The sequence below is a fragment of the Carassius carassius genome, chromosome 12 (assembly GCF_963082965.1).
Source record: "Carassius carassius chromosome 12, fCarCar2.1, whole genome shotgun sequence".
In the NCBI taxonomy this organism is placed as follows: domain Eukaryota; kingdom Metazoa; phylum Chordata; class Actinopteri; order Cypriniformes; family Cyprinidae; genus Carassius; species Carassius carassius.
Window position 1 is genome coordinate 18,119,262 of NC_081766.1, and position 21,298 is coordinate 18,140,559.

A 21,298-nucleotide genomic window follows, 5' to 3' on the forward strand; every position below is an offset into this window, starting at 1 on the left:
CTTTCCCGGAAAAGATAACAAGCATAGAAGAGGTTTTAGACACATTTTCATTATAATCCGACTATAATTTAGATTATACACCCACGCTCTTTACACCGCAGGTACGCGGTAGCATATAGAACTAATTGGTTTTACGTCCTCGGCGACAGCTCTTCTCAGAGGACTCGGTTTTGCACAGGGTGAGACTGCTGATGTCTTGTTTAGACAGCTTTATTTATATATTTTTAACGTTGAAGCCTGAAAAGCATATATATTACTGGCCAAAACAATACTCGAGATGAGTGAACCAACAGATGGATTTCATCACGCCTGCCGTAGCTGCATCTACCCGAGAGTGGCGCCAGACCAATAACGTTACGTGAACCACAAGATTTATGTGTCAACGTGCAGAGCTGATCTAAAGCGGAGCTGTCAGAGACTGAGGCAGCAGAGCTCGAGCCCGATCCAGCTGCTGCATTCAGACGCGGTGGGTGGCTTCAGATGCCCGGTCTTCGTCGGAGCTTGATTTAAGCAGGACAGTGGTCGTTTCCTTTTAGTATTTTGCCGTTTTTTTTATTAGTTACGTTCGCACTGAGAGATTCGTAAGTGGTCGTACCATAATAACGATTGTTAACGGGTTTCCGCTATGATTTAAATGAGGCGACACACCTTTTTTATGTCGGGGTGGTGTAATATAAGCTATCAAAAGACGGCTAGCAGTTAGCTGTTAGATAGAGTTTTTCACCGTTCGTCAACTGCGCGTTTGCAGAGGGATGCATGAACGCAATGCATTAAAAAACGTAAGGGACACATTGCATGTCGAGATCCGGCGGAGCGCTGCTGATTGTGAACAGCTCGTGTCAAGACCTCGCCAAAGAGCCACGCGCGGAGAGGGATTTGATTCATCCGAGCCTGCTCGCTAAACATGGCCTCTGCAGCCAACAACCTCGCTTCATCCATTGCCAGCAAATACAAGAAGAAACATTTCGTGTCTCAGAAGGTGAAGCTGTTTCGGGCCAGCGACCCGCTGCTCAGCGTCCTGATGTGGGGAGTCAACCACTCGGTAAGGTTCCGTTTCTCACAGGTTTATATCAGATGCGATGCTCAGCCTCAGTGAGCGGATTGGAGGCACGTGACCGTTGTCTTGCGGCTTCTTCAAACCCCATTAAACCTCATTAAACTAGCATTTAAGCCAATCTACGACACGAAACACCATAGGTACAGTCCACGCGCGATTGTGTGGCGGGATACATAAGTTAATACAAATCAGGGGCGTAGCCATCTTTTCAGAAGTGAGGGGGACAGAAATTACACATACACACACAAACAAACACACACACACACACACACACACACACACACACACACACACATATATATATATATATATATATATATATATATATATATATACAGTACAGACCAAAAGTTTGGACACACCTTCTCATTCAAAGAGTTTTCTTTATTTTCATTACTATGAAAATTGTAGAGTCACACTGAAGGCATCAAAACTATGAATTAACACATGTGGAATTATATATGGAATATATGAAATATATATATATATATATATATATATATATATATATATATATATATATATATATATATATATATACCATTACAATATAATATAGCTATATTATCTATCTATAAAGCCTACCAGTCAACAGTTTTAGAACAGTAAGATTTTTAATGTTTTTAAAGAAGTCTCTATTGCTCACCAAGCCTGCATTTATTTGATCCAGAATACAGCAAAAGCAGTAATATTGTGAAATATTTTTACTATTTAAAATAACTGTTTTCTATTTGAATATATTTTAAAATGTAATTTATAAGCTGTATTTTCAGCATCATTACTCCAGTCTTCAGTGTCTCATCATATAGAAATCATTCTAATATGCTGATTTGCTGATTATCATTATTTAAAACATATGAGTACATTTTTTCAATATTCTTTGATGAATAGAAGGATCCAAAGATCAGCATTTATTTTAAATAAAAAGCTTTTGCAACATTATACACTATATCATTCAAAATAATTTTTTTTTTTTGCAAAAATAATTATGGAAATTAATACTTTTATTTAGCAAGCATTCTTTAAATTGATCAAAAGTAATGATGAAGACATCATTTTACAAAGGATTTCTATTTGATATACATGCTGTTCTCTTGACCTTTCTATTCATCAAGAAACCTGAAAAAAATCTACTCCGCTGTTTTCAACATTATCATACTAAGTGTTTTGTTGTTGTTGTTGTTTTTGAGCAGTAAATCAGAATATCAGAATTATTTCTGGAGGATCGTGTGAATGGAGTAATGATGCTAAAAATTCAGCTTTGAAATCTCAATAAATTACATTTTGAAATATATTCAAATAGAAATCAGTTATTGTTTTGCTGTACTTTGGATCAAATAAATGCAGGCTTGGTGAACAGAAGAGACTTCTATAAAAAAACATTAACAAGCTTACTGTTCACAAACTTTTGATTGGTAGTGTATAGGCAAATTTAATTTTTCTCTAACTTCAGGCTTTTAATTGGCTTAGAAATCTATAACTGCTGGACAATAACAAAAAATAATGATTTGTTTATATACACTACAAACACTTTTTTATCACATAATAAGGTTTCTATACTGTAATAGCACTGCATTGTTCATATACTTTATTTATCACCTGCTGGAGATGACTTGAAAAACCATATTGTCGCAATCGTATGTTTAATGTGTTCGTGTTTCCAAAAGTGTCTGTTTTCACACAGCATAGATACAGTCGGCATCTAGTCATAGCTGGGGGCGTGGCGAGGGCGGAGTCGGCGAACATCGTGTGTATCTGAATGACAAAAATGCACATATTGAGCACTCATTCCCAGAGACACGTAGAACAATTGTAGTCTCTTTTAACTTTAATATTCATATACACTAGTCCATATCGATATTTGATTCATTTTACAGCCCTAATGTAGATGTATTCATTCAAAAATAGCCAAATTCCATGACGTTCTGCTTTATACAGCAAGTTCTATTTTTGACTGGATTCCGCGATTCAATCGTTTCGCAAACACAGACGGGGTGAATTTATGAATGAAAGTGTAAAAGTTCTGACACAAAACTAAGTTGTTACGTGTCCACGCGCTTTTTTAAGTGGGTTTATTTTCGACACTAGGCTAACGTTACATAGTTTAGCTTCAGGTAGAATGATAAGGCTAATTATATATACATGCCACTTTCTGAAACAACCTTACACAGTTTTGATAACGTTAATAATGAACACGATGTTAATATAGCCTGCCTGTGATGAATGCCGACTGCACACATACACATGCTTAGTCTTGGGATTCCACAACTTCCCTTGATCATCCTCACAGCTTATTGCTTGTAGCCATTTTGTCATCCTTTCCGGCTCTGTATGTTTATTAGGAAGGATGTAGAACTTCAATTCATAATTTGTTAGTTTATTGGAGGTACAGAAAACGACACAGCAACTCTTCGGCGTGATTGTCCCGTGTATTTCAATTGACGCCAAGGCCACTAAATTCTAAATTGGCGCTAAATTCACATCACGTGACGGGGCGTTCCCGGGGGCGTTCCCAGACCAACCGTCTGTATCTATAGCTGGACACTTTTGTCCATATTAGGAGTTTCCTGGTATGAATTTCTGCGCGAGAGCGCCCTCTGGCATCGAGTATGAAGAAACACACATTGCAGGAGAGTTTGGCGCTCCGTGATGTTCATCTCGTCTTCTGGGTTCGAATAAAATATCAGATCATGCGCAGACAATCCTGTCTCTTTGAGTCTAAGTCTATATTTATTCACACCAGCTCCTGAAAACCTCTATGCGAACACACTTGACCAAAAAAGTGCGGGGGACGAATTTCCGTTATGATAAAAGTGTGTGTGAGTGGGGGGGTTGACGTCCCCCGCGTAATCTACGCCACTGATACAGATCCATCTAGAGACACTGGACAAATATGCCACACAACTACAGTTTTAGACAGTTTTATATATATATATATATATATATATATATATATATAGACATAAATATACCAGTTGATTTCATTTTATCGAAAAAAATATGACATAATCACTCAATAAGACAAAAAACGCCTGTCATCATACCCAATCATTTATATGTATTAATGTAAATATTAAATGTGAGAACAAAAAAGCAGATATAATCCTAGTGAAGATACTTGACAAAACGTAAGTACGGTTTTCTTAAAATTAGACAAAATTATATTCTTTACGAAAGTTATACATCTTAATTTTTTTTATTATTATTTCTTAATATCTCTTAAAAGCAAATTTAACCTTCATTCTAAAGGTCCTCTTTGTATATTTCACCCTCTAATACTGTTTAATTACTCTAATTGTCTATTCCGCATGCACAATATGCTCAACTCTTCACCTCGGATTATAAAGAATGTTTTTAGATCATTTTCCTAATTTTAAGTAGGTCCTGTTAGTGGTCAAACCAGCCAAACAAAATGGCTGCTGTAATAAGTGATAATTATTCCATTAACACATTACATTTTCTGTCTGATGGTGGTGAAAATTCAACAGATGGTGCTGAAAATCAGTTTGAAAGCATCCCTTGGAGTCAGTTGATTATTTCTTAGACGTGAATTCAAGATATGTAAATATTTATATTTCATTTGACTCTTTATTTATGTATCTGGTGGTGTTGATCCATACTGAGTAATAGACAAGGACAAATGTAGAAGAAGCAGGAGATTACAACCAAAGGTAAATCACTCTGATTAATCCAAAATCATTTCTTGAAAAATAAATGTTTCTTTTTTCTGTTTTTTTTATGGCGTGTTTTGTCCCAGTACTAGCAAGCAAAGCAAGTGTTAGCCAAGATGAGAGGCTTTGGCACACACTGGTGATTGTTGAAGACGCTGAATGACTAACTACAGACTGCAGAAAACATTTAGATCCATGATTCCTCATCCATTGCCACGACATAATGCCCACAAGAATGCACTTTTATTTCTCAGTTACCTAGTGAACTCATAATAAATGGTTTTATATTATTTATGTTTTTTTAAATTCTCTTATTAGTGTGTGTGTGTGTGTGTTTAAAACCTAAACCGCATGATCTGTTTAAAGAGAGCTTCTCCTGTGGGAATGGAAGATTTCCAGGTATCTGACAACCTTTAATTGGTCTCCTGGGAATCTGAACACAGTGTCTGGGTGACGTATGCTGCTCTCATAATGTACATGCATGAGAAAATGCATCAAACTCTGTATTGTGTGGAGATGCAAGCTGTACAGTATAATTATTAATTTACATGTTTAAATCTTTATTTTTCTGCACTCTATAAACCTCTCAGATACCACTGGAAATCATCTACATCTCCTGTACATTTCTTTTTTATTAGAAGTAGAGTTAAATAATATTAATGGATTATTGCAATACCATAAATTACATAGAAATGTTTCAATATATCCATAAGGTGATATATATTGTTACGTAACTGTTGAACATGCTGTTCATAATCACTTTTATGTTTTGGTGGCATCTAAATGTCAGAATTAGGCCATATAACTCATTCTCAAACAAGATTCTTATGTAGGACTTATGTAGATTTGGATATTTGATATCAGGATTTTTTTAGGTCTTTGTACTGGATTAATTATATTTATAATAACTTGCAATATCCAGTGTTTAAGGTCAAACCATTGAGTCTCTGACTAAATGATTTAGGGTAATAGGTAAAAATTTGGAGAAGGAGTTGCATTGTCTGACAACAAAATAGTGTTTCATCCCACTTTAGGAAAAATACTTTACAAATAGCTTATCAGAGTGTCCCAAGTTGACAGTAAAACACACTTCTTTTTCCCTTCAGCATCCCAGTTTTGAAATGAAGAGGGTGTTTGAATGGCCTTTTGATTTATTTTCTCATCAGCCCTGGGGGCTGGCTGTAAAAAGCGAATAGGTGCAGTTTATTTCTACTTGATTTAACATTTAAAAATTATTTCCATCAACATTGCTTAATGTAGTCAGGCTGATTCGGTTACATTAAATATAATTTTTTGACTTGAATTAAACTAATTAGAGATGCTACATTTTTTAGGTTACAGTTTTGTTTTGTTTTATATATATATATATATATATACAAATACAAATACAAATCTAATTATTTATATTTTTTTGTAAAAGGAAAGTCAAATACTTAACTGGTTTTAATGAAGTAATTTTCTCTCAGTTGTTGGGTGTTTGTGTAGAATAGCATCAGTAAAGATGATTTAGTGTTGCCTGCAGGTTTATGTTCACAAACATCATAATTAGCACATTCTTCCTTCGTGTTTCGCATTATTGATGCTATCTGAAAATCTTATCTTCTGACCTCATAAATTTGGAGTTCAGAAATATCACCTATGGGTTTAGACTATTTTTATCATTTAGGCCAACAGAGCCCCTCCCTTCATAACCACACCGTCTTGAGTATGCTTGATCTGTCTTTCATACTTCTTTAAGATTCATTTCTTTTCTCTCATCTAAGCCGCACCCCCTTCTCCCCTTTTAGATGTTTTATCCTCACATTCAGCACTCACTCAGATGAGCTTTTTCATGTTGGTTACATAAGAGTCTCAGATGTATAACTTAAGTCTGAGGTGAAGGAGATAAAGGACTCTTCTAATGTGGCATGAACTTCCCTAATGGCCAGAATGAGAAATTGCCTTCTAGAGCCGAAACCCCTCCATACACACTCAGCCAGCCTCTTTTCACGGCACATAAGGAATGACACTGTCTGTTGCCCTTGATGTAAATTTGTAGTAATAGCGCTGTGTTATGTAAAGCAGGCGATAAGCCGTATGTGCTGACAGATATTAGTCTGCTGTAAAAACAGGCTCTAGTAATGGAATTATTTATCTCTGATTTGAAATGCAATAAAAAGAAGTATGAAATCGTTTGTAATGTTCACGGCGCACTTTCTAGAGTGGCTTTCAGAAAACACATGGCCTATTCTGCCAGGAAAGCCTCTGGTTGGATGCTTGATTAATCGCAATGGCTTTATCCAAATGAAATTGTATGTTGATTATGTAACCAAGTGTAAAGAGGTGGGGGTCAAAAGCCGCTATGCCACATGCTGTCTATACGTGGATTTAATTACATTAAAACACTCTCGCTGTACTATTCAGATTTATCACGTCACCGTTAATATAACCAATTTTAATTTTGTAATTATCATTTAGTTTAAAATAATCATGCATACACTGTGCTTTCAAGTTAAATGTCTAGTTTTATATGCTTAGTTTTATATATATATATATATATATATATATATATATATATATTTACATTTACATTTATTCATTTAGCAGACGCTTTTAGCCAAAGCGACTTACAGATGAGGACATTGGAAGCAATCAAAAACAACAAAAAGAGCAATGATATACAGTATAAGTGATATAACAAGTCTCAGTTAGGTTAACACAGGAAATATATATATAATATATATAATATAATATTTCATTGTTTATTTCTTAGATATATATATGCATGATAAATAAAAGTGTGTGTATGTGTGTATATATATATATAATATTTATAATGCTTCGTTAACTTATAAATATCCTTTGAATGTATTTTTTTAATATTACATATAAATGTAAATATTTAACAAAATACATGTATGTATTATAAATAAATGTAAAAATGTATAATTATATTTTATAAAAAAATATACATTATTAAATTTATGTATTATTAATATTAGATATATTATATTTATATTATAAAATGTATGTATTATTAATATTGCATATTTTATATTTATATAATTATTTTATAATATATATGCATGTACTTTATTAAAACACAAACACATATTATCATTACATTTAGTTTTTCATATTACATATATAATTTTTATAATATATATGCATGTACAGTATTATTAAAACATACACAAACACAAATATTAAATATTTGTATATATAAAATGTTCTGAAAAATATATAATATATGTATATAAATAATATAAATATATAAACATATTATATGAAATGCTAACAAATTATATGATATAACATTATAAGATATCATTATTAAAATGTATCATTAATTTCATATTTAAAAAATATGATATAGTTTTACTCTGAATCGCATTTGTAAATGTGCGGTGGAGGTGTGTGTGTGTGTGTGCTCAAGCTGGTTGACCGTGGCTTGTCCTTCCCCATTTTCAGCTGCTGCAGTTTCAGTGCTGCTCTCAGTGAACCCGCTGCCCTCTCCTCCAGTCTTGCAGTTGCTTTCTTTTTATCTCTTTGTAAACATGGTTTGGCTTCATTTTAAATCACAAAGCTTAGCCTTCTTTAATGAACTGCTTCTTAATCAACAAGAGGACACCCTCGATGCAGCAGGGACAGATGGAGGCACAGGAAGATGCACAAAAATAACTCTCTGCATACCACACATGGTTGTGTGTGTGTGTGTGTGTGTGTTCATATGATAGAATGGGAGTGTCAGAAAGCCAGGTTGGATTCCACCATGTAGGAAAAACAGACATGCGCACCAAAATCTGTTTATCCTTAGATAAGTAGGCATCTTTCTGAGGTAATGCCACTATCAATCAACTGACTTGAGTTTCAGTGTGGTCATGCATGTTCTATTGCCCATGAAAGGCCTCTTGATGTGTGCTGAATTATTTACACGATAAAAAAAGTAAGTGGACAGTCCGGCCAAATAATTAATGCTACCCTGTTGGCACAGATGGCTCTATTTTTTGCTGCTGCTGTTGTTAGTGAAAGGAAGTTGTTTCTTGGCAGCGGTCCATCAGTGCAGCACATTTTGAGAAATGGCTCGTGTACTGCAGATAGTTCTCGGTTAATAAGAAAATGCTCTGATTTATTAATTTGGAGCAGGTCCGGAGGTCTCATGTACAACCGATATAAAGCTATTTTAGATATGCCTCAGCTATTCAAATATCATTTTGTAATCTGGCATAGTTTGATCAATTTCCTTCTGTTATTTTCTTCCAGATAAATGAACTCAGTCACATCCAGATTCCTGTTATGCTGATGCCTGATGACTTCAAAGCCAACTCAAAGATCAAGGTGGACAACCACCTCTTCAACAAGTATGAGAGATTGATTGATTTTTTTTTTACTTATGTGATCACATCACTAATGTGATCATTTTGCTATGTAGGTTTTCATTGCTTTGCTTTTGTTAGTTATCAGCTTTTGCACCTTTTTCCACTTCCAAAGAGAGAACATGCCAAGCCATTTCAAGTTTAAGGAGTATTGTCCCCTAGTCTTCCGCAATCTGAGGGAGCGGTTCTCCATTGATGATCAGGAATATCAGGTACATAAGTGCTTAAGTAAGTGTTCAAGTGCCTCTGTGAAGGCAACCACCCTCAGCCTCCACGTCGTGCATTAAAATCGCTTAATTCACAGCTTGCCATGGATTATCGCGGTTATACCATGGTCATTTGCTAACATTGACAAATTGAAGCTGTTAATGATGTTTGCAGAGCAATATTTGACCAGAAGGGTAAAATTATGGTTATTTTTATTGGTTTCTCAGTTGATATTTAGCAGTTTCATAAGTAAACTGCAGTAATATCAGGTTTTAGTTTCTATAGCCATCATCAGATCTTTCAGGCTCAGATCAAGTTAAATGTTATATGCTGAAAATACTGTATTGAATTTGGCCCATCTCCCAGAATGCTTCAATATTACACTTACACTGCTGTTGACCCAGCACTGCAGGAATCAGCATTTCATTTTCATTGAAGTGAAAGGGCAGCTTTGGATGCATTTTTGTCTCCAGGTGACTTTGGTAAAACATCTTCAAATCAATGAATACAATATGGAAATCAACATGAGTGGTTCTGAACTAGTGACTCAAAAAAACCAAAAATATTGGCTCATGTGGTTTTGAGTTCGGGTCAGGAGGGGAAGAAACAATGCTGAGTGCAGCTAACCATGAAATTGTGCTCAGGTAGAATTGCTTTTAATAGTCATGAGGAAATGAATGCCATATGTTATGTTGTTGATGTCAAAGGCTGAGAATCTAACAGTATTGTGACACAAATTTATCTCCCTAATGTGGTTGCTTATGCCAAGTGAAGAATTTTTTTTCTGGACAATTTGTTGATAATCTTGATAGTTTGTTCAATTCTTGGTATCCAAATCTGAATCCTAAAGCAAACCCAATTCAGAACCACTGTTTTACTAAATCATTTTCATTTTATGAGTAAATCCCACTTCGTACAATGGCAACACAGAGTGTGTCTATTGCAGTGAACCACAGAGACCTTGCATTTTTGGCAGCTATACTAAAGATGGCATCCAAAGCGCAAGTAGTACGCAGCTGTGCTTTTGCTGGTTTAATAATGCCATTTTAATCATGCAAACCCATTGACTCCTGTCTTACTGCATTACACATTCTTTCTCAGTTTTCCTATTGCTATAGAAGAGGATGTTTTGCCATCCAAATGAGCAAAAATCTGCCAACGCATTTCAGTTCAATAAAAGAAGTAGCCAGACAGTACAGTCTGGGATCCCAGGCTGACTGCAGGCTGCAGTCTAGGAGAAGTGCCACTAGCTTTTCACCGTTTTATTGGAGCTGTTTAGTGCAAGCCTGGCAGTGTGAAATCCTTCACTGTTCTTTCCTCCCGTGGCAGAACTCTCTGACACACAGGGCCCCAATTCCCAGTGACGCTCAGGGCCGTAGTGGAGCTCGTTTCCACACTTCATACAACAAGAGGTACGTCATCAAGATCATCACCAGTGAGGACGTGGCCGAGATGCACAACATTCTCAAGAAGTACCACCAGGTAGGGGGAACATCTGTTTCTTTGTTTAAAAATGATCTGCGATGAGACTCACAAGCTGTAAAAAACTATATTTTTTGGGTATTTGCCCACTGTAGTATATAGTTGAGTGCCACGGAAACACGCTGCTCCCTCAGTTTCTGGGCATGTATCGCCTCACAGTGGATGGAGATGAGACCTACATGATCGTTACTCGTAATGTCTTCAGTCAACGGCTGCCTGTTTACAAAAAATATGACCTGAAGGTGAGTGATTCTAGTATGAAGACCCTGTCTTGTCTTTAGTACAATGAAAATGAATGGATTGGGGCATCAAGTGGTCCATAAATACTTATGCTATTTCAAGACTTTGGAGGCATACGATAGCTTTGTTTAAGTCATTATTCACAGGAAGTCATGACATCCACCCTCGTTTTCACTGGTGCGTTCATTACAGTCCATGAGGAAAATTGTGATTTCTGATTCATGAACAAATGATTCTTTTGAATCAGCTCTTTTTATTCAATCGAAGTAAAAGCAAATACAGCAGAAAAATGACTTCAGAACAAAATAGGTCCATATAGTGTTCCTGTAGCTCAACTGGTAGAGCATTGCATTAGCAAGCGCAAGGTTGGGGGTTTGAATCCCGGGAAACACATGATAGGAGAAAATTGTTAGCCTGAATGCAATGTAAGTCGCTTAAAAGCGTCTGCTAAATGCATGAATTTAATTTTAATTTAATTTTAGAAAAACGTCTAATGAGAATGAGGAAATGGCACAATAAAATATTTTGGGTAAACTTTTTTTTACATTTATTTACTTTTTTAGGGATCAACAGTGGCAAGAGAGGCTACCGACAGAGAGAAGGTAAAGTCTTTGATTTTTATTATGTGTAGAAGTAGTAGAACTTTTGAAAAAGGGTCCCAAAAATGTATTTTTTTTTTTTATGCTAAAAACGTAAAAGGTTTTATTTATTTCCAGTGTATTTCCAATTCCATAAGTGTTCAGAAAATTAACTCACATTTGCATGTTGGATGTATTGCATGTCTGATTTTGGAAATCAAAAAGCATTATAATCACAATTATAACATCATCTTCCTTTCCATGTGTGTTGTGTATTAATGCACTCTCCCAAAAATTTCTCCTGTGTGAAGGATCTCATTTTCTACTCCATTCCTTGAAAAAAGACTCTCTGTGCTTCTTTTCTGTTCAGGGTTTGCTTGTTTTAATTTGCTTCAGAGTGTGGGAAACTGCACTTTGTAGTTCAAAGGTATTATATCATTTATTTAATTAATGGTCCTGAGAAGAGTGTAAAACAATTATAATATTGCATTAATGTAAACCTAAGAACCGTAGTGTCTGTGTATATTGTGATACCCTATTGTTTTACACTGTAATTTAAGTGCACTGATCTCTGAAGGTAAAGAGATGGTAACAGAAACCGTTGTAAATAATAGATCAGAGATTGAGACTTGTCTTCAGGAAACATTTGACTGTTGGATAACATGTTTTTACATTGATTTACTGTGGATACTATATAGAAAACATTCTGTACATTAATAAAAGGCTAATGAGTTGCAGTTTATACTTGTGTACGGTATTAACTCACATAAGGCAAACCTGATCTTGTGTTATTTCACATATGTGTACTTATGGAGGGCATGTGAATGATTTGCATGTGTGTATATATATATTTTCTATATGCATGTTAGTCTTTCCGGCATGTAAAATTGTTTCATTGATTACTTTCTCCTCCATTTAGATGTTATATCTACATTCTAATGCTGTATATGATACTCTCAAATATGGCAAATATGAACTGATGTATATTTGTAATTATGTGTCATATACAGACTAGATTTATTGTCATTCACTGTATTTGATGAAATGGAAATTTCCTCTGCATCATAACTTGGATTTACTTAAAGGGACAGTTCTCCCAAAAGGAAAAGTCTGTCAAGTTTGAGATGTTCCAGATCTTCTGCTGAACACAAGAATATATATTTTGAAGATTGTGGGTATGGGTAACCAAACAGTTTCTGGGCCATATTAACTTACAAAGTATATGTTTTTTTTTTCCATACCACGGAAGTCAGTGCATGGGGACCGACAACTGTTTGGTTACTAAACTTACTTCAGAATATCTTCTTTTGTGTTCAACAGAAGAAAGGAATTCATAAAGTTTTGGAACAAATTGAGGGTGAGTAAATGATGACAGAGTTTTAATTTTTTTGGTGAACTATCTCTTAACATTCTCCCATGATATTTTGTGTCTTCACTTGTTTACTGTACAATAGTCATGTTATCAATCAATTTATTTTTTTTTCACTCTGTAATTTTGTTTTGTTTCGTTTGATGCATGTGTGTGGGATATGTCCATCTTTTGAATTCTTCCATTTTCACCTGAAGGCTTCACACTTTTGCTTTATGAAATCAGGTTAAAATGACTAAAACAAGTCAAACGACCAAAATCTCAAAAGTTCTCTAAAAAGCGGTCATCCCTCACCTCCACGCACTGATTTGTGGGTGCTTGCGTTAGTGAAGCTGCTTGCATCTGACCCTCCCTCTCCCTGCAGCCACGTCCACCTGAGGAGGGTCCGTCCAAATCACGCATGAGCCAAAAGCTACAAACCATCCGGATTGCCACACGCTTTTACTGCGCCATAAGACACGTAAGGACACAACAGCAAAGAACTGTCCCATATTGCTCTGTGTACTTCTTCTTCAACATTTTGCCTCAGGAAATCACTGTTCCCTCGGGATCCCACAAGGGACTGTAAACCCAAGCCCAGGGCTGGTGCTTTAAGCTGCCTTCCTGTTCCAGAAATAAAGTGGTGACTCCTTCTTTGACAATCTCTGCTGGAATTGTGAAAAGAACTGGAATACTAGTGTGTCAGCATTTACGTGTTCTGCTGACTGAGTCATAGGGGGTTTATATATACCTTCATATCATATGTCCATCTGCATGTTCTGTTAGTTTGGATTGAAGTCTCATTCTGTGGTTCGAGGATCAGTTCAAATTTTCATCAAATGTTAAATAGATCATAAAAGGTCATATATATACAGTACAGACCAAAAGTTTGGAAATTTTTAATGTTTTTGAAAGAAGTTTCTTCTGCTCATCAAGCCTGCATTTATTTGATCAAAAATACAGAAAAAAACAGTAATATTGTGAAAAATTATTACAACTTAAAATAATAGTTTTCTATTTTAATATACTTTAAAAAAAATAATTTATTCCTGTGATGCAAAGCTGAATTTTCAGCATCATTACTCCAGCCTTCAGTGTCACATGTAACATCCAGTCTATCACATGATCATTTAGAAATCATTCTAATATTCTGATTTATTATGAGTGTTGGAAACAGTTCTGCTGTCTAATATATTTGATGAATAAAAGGTTAAAAAGAACTGCATTTATTCAAAATAAAATAAAAATTCTAATAATAAATATTCTAATAATATATTTTCTTTACTATCACTTTTTATCAATTTAACACATCCTTGCTGAATAAAAGTATTGATTTTATTTAAAAAGAAGAAAGAAAAAAAAATTACTGACCCCAAATTACTGACCAGTAGTGTATATTGTTATTACAAAATATTTATATTTTAAAAACATAGCTTCTTCTTTTCTTTTTTTTTTTACTTTTTATTCATCAAAGTATCCTAAAAAAGTATCACATGTTCTGAAAAAATATTAAGCAGCAGAACTGTTTCCAACTTTGATAATGAATCATCATATTAGAATGATTTCTAAAGGATCATGTGATAATGATCCTAAAAATTCAGCTTTGCATCACAGAAATAAATGATAATTTAAAGTAATATATATATATATATTATAATAAATTTAAAAACAATTATTTTAAATTGTAATAATATATCACAATATTAAATTTTTTTTCTGTATTTTTGATCAAATAAACGCAGGCTTGATGAACAGAAGAAACTTCTTTCAAAAACATAAAAAATAGTAATGTTTCCAAACTTTTGGTCTGTACTGTGTATATATATATATATATATATATATATATATATATATATATATATATATATATATATATATATGTATATATATACTAATTTTGATGTTCCTTGGAGGGAGCGATCTTGAGCTGAATTATTTATTTAGCTAAATAAATATCTCAAACATTTAATGCACTGCAAATCTAATGCATAAAAAGGGATAGTTCAGCCAAAAATAATAATAAAGTTATAGATTTTTTTCAATTCAGTATGAATAGTTACTATTACATCTTTGTTTAAAATATCATCTTTGTGTTCCACTGAAAAAGAAAGTCGTGAAGATTTGGAACAACCTTTTTTTTCTTTTTTCTTTTTTGGGTGGACTAGCCCTTTAATCTTGATACTAGCTGTAGATTTTGGGTGGGAAATTGTGATGTTTGTGGAAGTAGGCATTTAGGAAATAACCCTTGGTTTAATCGTTGTAATTATTTGAATGCTGTAATTGTCTGTTGGCTCTAACTGTGAAATCTAAATCACAGCATGTTGCTCCGATTGTCCACAGGAGGCCGTCTGCTTGATATTACACTCCACTGCTTCTGTGATCTGCTGTTTTTAAGCTCATTTGGTGAATTCTCAGATGTGCATCTGTCGTGTTGCACCAGATCAAAACTTCTTTCACCCCTAAAGACTGTTTCATTTTTAGGTGCTGAATTTCAGTGTGATATAACAGAAAATTGACAAAAACAAGAAATACATGAAGAAGCAGACATAAAGTGTGTTATTTCTGTGATACTAGCAGCACCAGAAAGAACTGTAATGTTTTTTGTTGTTGTTGTTTTTTTTTGCTGCTGAAACAAACTTTTGCAATTTCATTTGGTGCTGCTAATGGTACAGATATAACATTTTTTTATTTTCTTCCATATATTCAAATATTTATATACTGATTAATCAATTCTTTTAGTCAGAGTAAAAAAATTTTTGAGTCTATTAACAAATCCCCCAAAGTCTGCATTCATGATACTGTATGTCAGTGACATCTTTTGTTTAACGGCTGAGTAATCTGAAAGTTTCCATTTACACATGTTGCTGAACTTTAACACTTTGTCCCAATGTCAATAACAGACCAAGGAGCTTCCAACTTACAAAGACAATGACTTCATCAATGACGGCCAGAAAATCATCATAGATGAAGAGAACAAGAAAATGTTTCTGGAGAAACTCAAGAATGACGTAGAGGTCTGTGTGCTCATCCATCACGTGCTTTACTAGTTTTGTGCCATCCATTTGTTCTGTTTAATGTAATTGACTCATTAAACTGTTATCTAAACATTCATTTGTTCTAATCACCCCTCTGTGTCATTAAACTGTCTAATTAAAAGGGCAATGAATGTTTCATGCTTAATCTCTTGGAAAATGTGTTTCCAGTTCCTGGCCCAGCTGAAGCTGATGGACTACAGTCTGCTGGTGGGGATCCATGACGTGGAGCGAGGGGAGCAGGAACAGCCGGAGGAGGAGATTGAAGACAATGACGCTGGGGAGGAGGAGGGGACGGAGAGTGATGGAGGGGCCACTGGCTCCCCGCCAGACAGCCCCAGTTACACACTAGACAGCAATAGACCTCTGGGCCCGGGAGAGTTTGACCCCGTCATTGATGTATATGCCATCAAGAGCCATGAAAGTGAGTCGTTTTCTAGCTAGAACTAAATTAACTAGAGTTGCTAGATGGTTGTAGGGTGTTAGGTGGTCTCTTATGATCTCTTATGATTTTCTTGCCATATTTAAATTATTAAGTGTAATTTTGCACATTTAGGGCTTAAAAATGTATTGTTTTTATTTATTGGTTCAGATCAATAGTTCAGATCTTTACTCGTCCTGACACACACAAATAATTTTTATTTTTAGTGATATTTTTTTATATTTACTAGAAATATTTATCCATTAAATGTTACTTTTTTACAAATATAAAAATGCAACAAGCTGGAAATTATTCCGCTGTAATGTAGTTCAATAAATTAATAAATGCTTTTTATATTTACCAGAAATATTTATTCATTAAATGTTACATTTTCGTTGTTGTTTTTTTCTTTACAAAAACAAAAAATATAATACAATCTTGACTGCTGTAAAACTTGAAAAAACTGCTGTAATGCAGCTGCAAAATTTTACAAATGCTTTTTTATATTTACAAGAAATATTTATTCATGAAATGCTTTTTCTTTAAAATATTACACAGCTGTAAAGCAATTAATTCATAAACACACTTCTTCTGGAATATGATGCATAACATTACTGACTGATTTGTAGTTTTTTAACATATTATTAATGCTTTCAAGATTGTCACAAGTCATTTTTGCACATTTTTAAAGCTTTGTCCATGTTATCCAGCTAGATTGGTGACAAATCAACAGTATTGTCTCCCTTTATTCCAGTTGTATATTGCTTAAAAACAGTAGCACATTCTACCTTTCAGATGCTCCTAAAAAAGAAATCTACTTCATGGCAGTGATTGACATTCTTACTCCGTATGATGCCAAGAAGAAAGCAGCCCACGCAGCTAAGACGGTCAAACATGGGGTGAGAGTCCAATATATCATAAACACAGTGCTAGTCCAAAAATATTCCTCTATTTACTCAAAGTTGACACATTTTTGCTCTCTTGTTCTCCAGGCAGGGGCAGAGATCTCGACGGTCAACCCCGAGCAGTACTCAAAGCGGTTTTATGATTTCATCACCACTATTCTGTCCTAACCGCTTCCTGAGGCTGTAACATTAACAGGTGGTCACATATGATCTCATATCCTGGGAGAGGTTTTGCTGAGTCTCTCTCTCTCTCTCTCTCATGTCTGGGATCTGTCAAGATCTTTTTTTTGTACAATGTCTTTTTCTTCTCTGTTGGATTTTTCGGTAGGACTCTATGTGGTTGTTAAGGGAAACATGTGATATAGTCATGCATATATAGCGTTCTGTATACTTTTGTGTTAGCTGTTGTTGACTGAGAAACCACGTGTTATTGTTTGTGCCCAGCAACGTGGTATGATTATCATACTGGAATTCTCAAAGCTGCTTATATATTTATTGTCTTTATGTTCTTTGCCGAAATCAATTCATTGCTCTCAAAGGAATAGTTCACTCAAAAATGTACTCACCCTCAGACCATCCAAGATGTAACTCAGTTTCTTCATGTGAACCGATTTGGAGAATTGTCGCATTAAATCACTTGCTCACCACTGGATCCTCTGCAGTGAATGGGTGCCGTCAGAATGAGAGTCTAAACAGCTGATAAAAAACATCACAAACATGTCTTGTATAGCAAAAGATGCATGTTTGTAATAAAGAAACTCATCAAGGCACTTTCAACTTCGGTTAACTGGAGTCTTGTGGATTGCTGTGATGTTTTAATCAGCTGTTTGGACTCTCATTCTGACGGCACCCATTCACTGCAGAGCATCCACTGGTGAGCAATTTCTCCAAATTTGTTTGGATAAAGAAACAAACTCATCTACATCTCGGATGGTCTGAGACTCATTACATTTTTATCAAGTTTAAATTAGTCATTTTTAAGTGAACTATTCCTTTAATTAAAAAAGTCCAGTTTTAAATAATGAAAATATATTTCAATTTATAAAATAAATTTAGCCCTGAACAAATATGACCAGAGTCAGAAATAAAAATAAATTGGACCATAATTGTTTGAAAGTGTTGATTGAAATCCTCTTTAGCTGCAGGCAGTTCCTTTAAATCCGATCTGTTTACAAACTGTATGTAACAGTGGAAAATAATGCAACTTCAGGATCAATAACTGCATTTATAGTTGAAATCCAATCAGTAAATTAGATGTAGATGTTCTGCCTGTTGTGCATCGTAAAGTCTTGCACAGGAGCTCAATATTTGCAATTGGCTCCGATAATAACGTTTAGTATAACTCAGCTGTTTTTGCACATGATCTAATGCACCAAAACATTTATGCTGATTCCAGTTTTACCACTGACTCGCGGAGGGTCATGCAATAGTAGTGATTCGTAGAATGTGTTAAAGCACCTAATGGGTTACATGTGCGTTGCCACTTTTGTATCCCTTATGAAAGAACAAAACATTGCCTGTTTCATGTTGTTGTATGAAAATGAAGCATATTTTGTACCTACCCACCTTTTTTTTTTTTTTACAGTAATTATTAGCAGGTTTACAGTGGGCCGTTCTCTTGAGAATGCAGTTGTGCTGGCGCTATATTGATGCTTGAATCTGCTTATAGTGTTTCAGCTGCACTGTAAAGAGCGAGAGAATGCTGCCTTTTACTATTGTTATCTCTTTCTCTCTCTCTTTCTCTCATCACTGTTGAATATTTGTGTGACCCCAGAGACCTTTAGTATTATAAACTAACTAGATATTGTGATATGTCTTCTTCTGAAATATTCTACTGTATGTGTTGACATATATACACTGTGCGAGGGTGTGCCTTTTTTACTCTGAATTATTTAATTTTGTATTTGAATCATTTTTTTAAAAAGAGACGCTTGAAAATTTTTATTTTCTAAAAAGGGAAAGGAGAATAGCACGAATCCTAAGGTGGTTTTGCTGTTCCTCTGTAGATGTGTAAATATGCGAGTGTTTGCAATATTATGACAATGTTGCAGTCCTAAGAGTTCGCCGAACCTGATCAGTTTTGCTTAATTTACTAATTTGATTCCTACATTGTTGTTATAATTGAAGTTTATTTTTTGTTACAATTACTAATTAGATAATAAGCGATGTCAGTTCTTGTTTTAGGTTCAGTTTCCAGTGGAAGAGGCAAGAGTCTTCATGAACACACACTCCTGACTTTGAATTTAATGTCTGTACTGCAAAAAAAGCCACTTCTTTGAGCTTTTGGGGGAAAAAATGACTTCACTTTGTCTCAAATTGTATAGCGTTATGATCTCTTTTGTGTTGTAATTTGTAAAAACATTCATCCATATTGAAGGTACAGTGTGAGTTTGATACTTTCATGTTTGAGGAAGAGAAAAAAAGCTTTGAAGGAATTGTGAGCTCTTTTAAATATGCGGTCAAAAGAAGATATTATCACTTGTCTGTCTACTTGTCATAACTGTTATCTATGTCATGCAAGTGTGCAGCTCTTGTGTGTATGTGTGCTGTAGACCCAAAATATTTAAGAGCACTCTGTCCCATAAGCATTGCTCAATAAAACAATGCATTGCTCAGCTTGATAAATGTTTGTAATATTCATTTATTATGGCAAAATCTTACATTCACAAGCTAAACTATTAAAAAAGAATAGAAAGTGCTTCAATTGAAAGGTTTACATTTGGTTGTTCAGCATTGAACCTGTGGATAGACAAAATAATAGTTATATCAAATACAAATGAAAATATATCTTTGATAAATATAATCGAAAATCTAAATATAATAAATTCTCACAAAGGCAACATTATGTAAATATAAGGGTGATCGGAGCATGTTTTAAATTTTGTTTAAACCATAGGCTTGATATTAATATACAGTCAAATGTTTTTGAACAGTAAGATTTTTTTATGTTTTTTAAAATTATCTTCTGTTCACCAAGCCTGCATTAATTTGATCCCAAAATACAGCAAAAACAGTAATATTGTCAAATATTGTTACTATTTAAAAAATGCTTTCTATTTGAATATATTTGAAAAGGTCATTTATTCCTGTGATTTCAAAGCATCATAACTCCAGTCTTCAGTGTCACATGATCCTTCAGAAATCATTCTAATATTCTGATTTGCTGCTTAGAAAACATTTATTATTATTATTGATATTTAAACAGTTGAGTTTGAAATTGTAGAAATTAATACTTTTATTTAGCAAGGATGCTTAAAATAGATCAAAAGTGATGATATAAAGACATTTATAATGTTACAAAAGATTTCTATTTCAGATAAATGCTGTTCTTCTTAACTTTTTCTATTCATCAAAGAAACCTGAAAAATGTTCCACTCGGCTGTGTTCAACACAATAATATTAATGTTTTTTTGAGCAGCAAATCAGAATATTAGAATGATTTATGAAGGATCATGTGACACTGAAGACTGGAGTTATCGCAGGAATAAATTACCTTTTCATATATATTCAAATAGAAAGCAGTTATTTTAAATAGTAACAGTATTAAAAATATTATACAATATTACTGCTTTTGCTGTATTTTGGATCACATTGGTGAGCAGAAGATAATTATTTAAAAAAAAAAACATTAAAAATCTTACTGTTCAAAAACTTTTGACTGGTAGTGTATCTTAAGCTATCCTTAAACAGAATAAATGTAATGAAATTAAAAGTTTCTTATGTATGATAGTGATTTAGATATAAATATTTCTAAAGGCCGTGTAACTAAAGAAGAAAGGTTTCATTTTGTTGGTTTATTGTAGAGGTGCGTTACATCCTTCGACCAGAAGAGGGCGCCTCGCGCTCCGTGCAGTTACATGACATTAAGACCAGAATCCACCGATCGCTTTACGTTGAGGCTGATATTTTAGACGTAGTCATTTTAAATTGTCATTGTTGTTTTAATATGAAAAGCTCTACCCAATAATTAATTTATCTTGACTTTGTAGGCCTTAAATTTCA

The 21,298-nt window shown here is 34.3% G+C and overlaps 1 protein-coding gene across 3 annotated transcripts; it reads left to right on the forward strand.

The window, feature by feature from the left end:
* The first annotated feature begins 300 nt into the window (after positions 1 to 300).
* Positions 301 to 17,579, forward strand: LOC132154995 (phosphatidylinositol 5-phosphate 4-kinase type-2 alpha-like). 3 transcript variants are annotated; one of them, XM_059563754.1, is made up of 11 exons: positions 302 to 1,042; positions 8,971 to 9,068; positions 9,199 to 9,295; positions 10,620 to 10,772; positions 10,868 to 11,014; positions 11,576 to 11,614; positions 13,324 to 13,419; positions 15,839 to 15,952; positions 16,142 to 16,394; positions 17,187 to 17,290; positions 17,384 to 17,579. In XM_059563754.1, the coding sequence occupies exons 1-11, from the start codon at positions 905 to 907 to the stop codon at positions 17,462 to 17,464; spliced, it is 1,320 nt and encodes a 439-aa protein (XP_059419737.1). In that variant the 5' UTR covers positions 302 to 904; the 3' UTR covers positions 17,465 to 17,579. The 3 variants fall into 3 exon arrangements, with proteins under 3 accessions (XP_059419738.1, XP_059419737.1, XP_059419739.1); XM_059563756.1 differs by having other exon boundaries at positions 903 to 1,042; positions 9,165 to 9,295; XM_059563755.1 differs by lacking the exon at positions 13,324 to 13,419 and having other exon boundaries at positions 301 to 1,042.
* The last annotated feature ends 3,719 nt before the right edge of the window (positions 17,580 to 21,298 follow it).

What these genes read in the sequence shown, in the direction of transcription:
- LOC132154995 (XM_059563754.1), top strand. Translation starts at nt 905, where the DNA reads ATGGCCTCTGCAGCCAACAACCTCGCTTCATCCATTGCCAGCAAATAC. An exon ending in ACAAAAAATATGACCTGAAG is followed by an intron (nt 11,015 to 11,575) that starts GTGAGTGATTCT and finishes TTACTTTTTTAG; the next exon opens with GGATCAACAGTGGCAAGAGA. An exon ending in AGGCTACCGACAGAGAGAAG is followed by an intron (nt 11,615 to 13,323) that starts GTAAAGTCTTTG and finishes CTCTCCCTGCAG; the next exon opens with CCACGTCCACCTGAGGAGGG.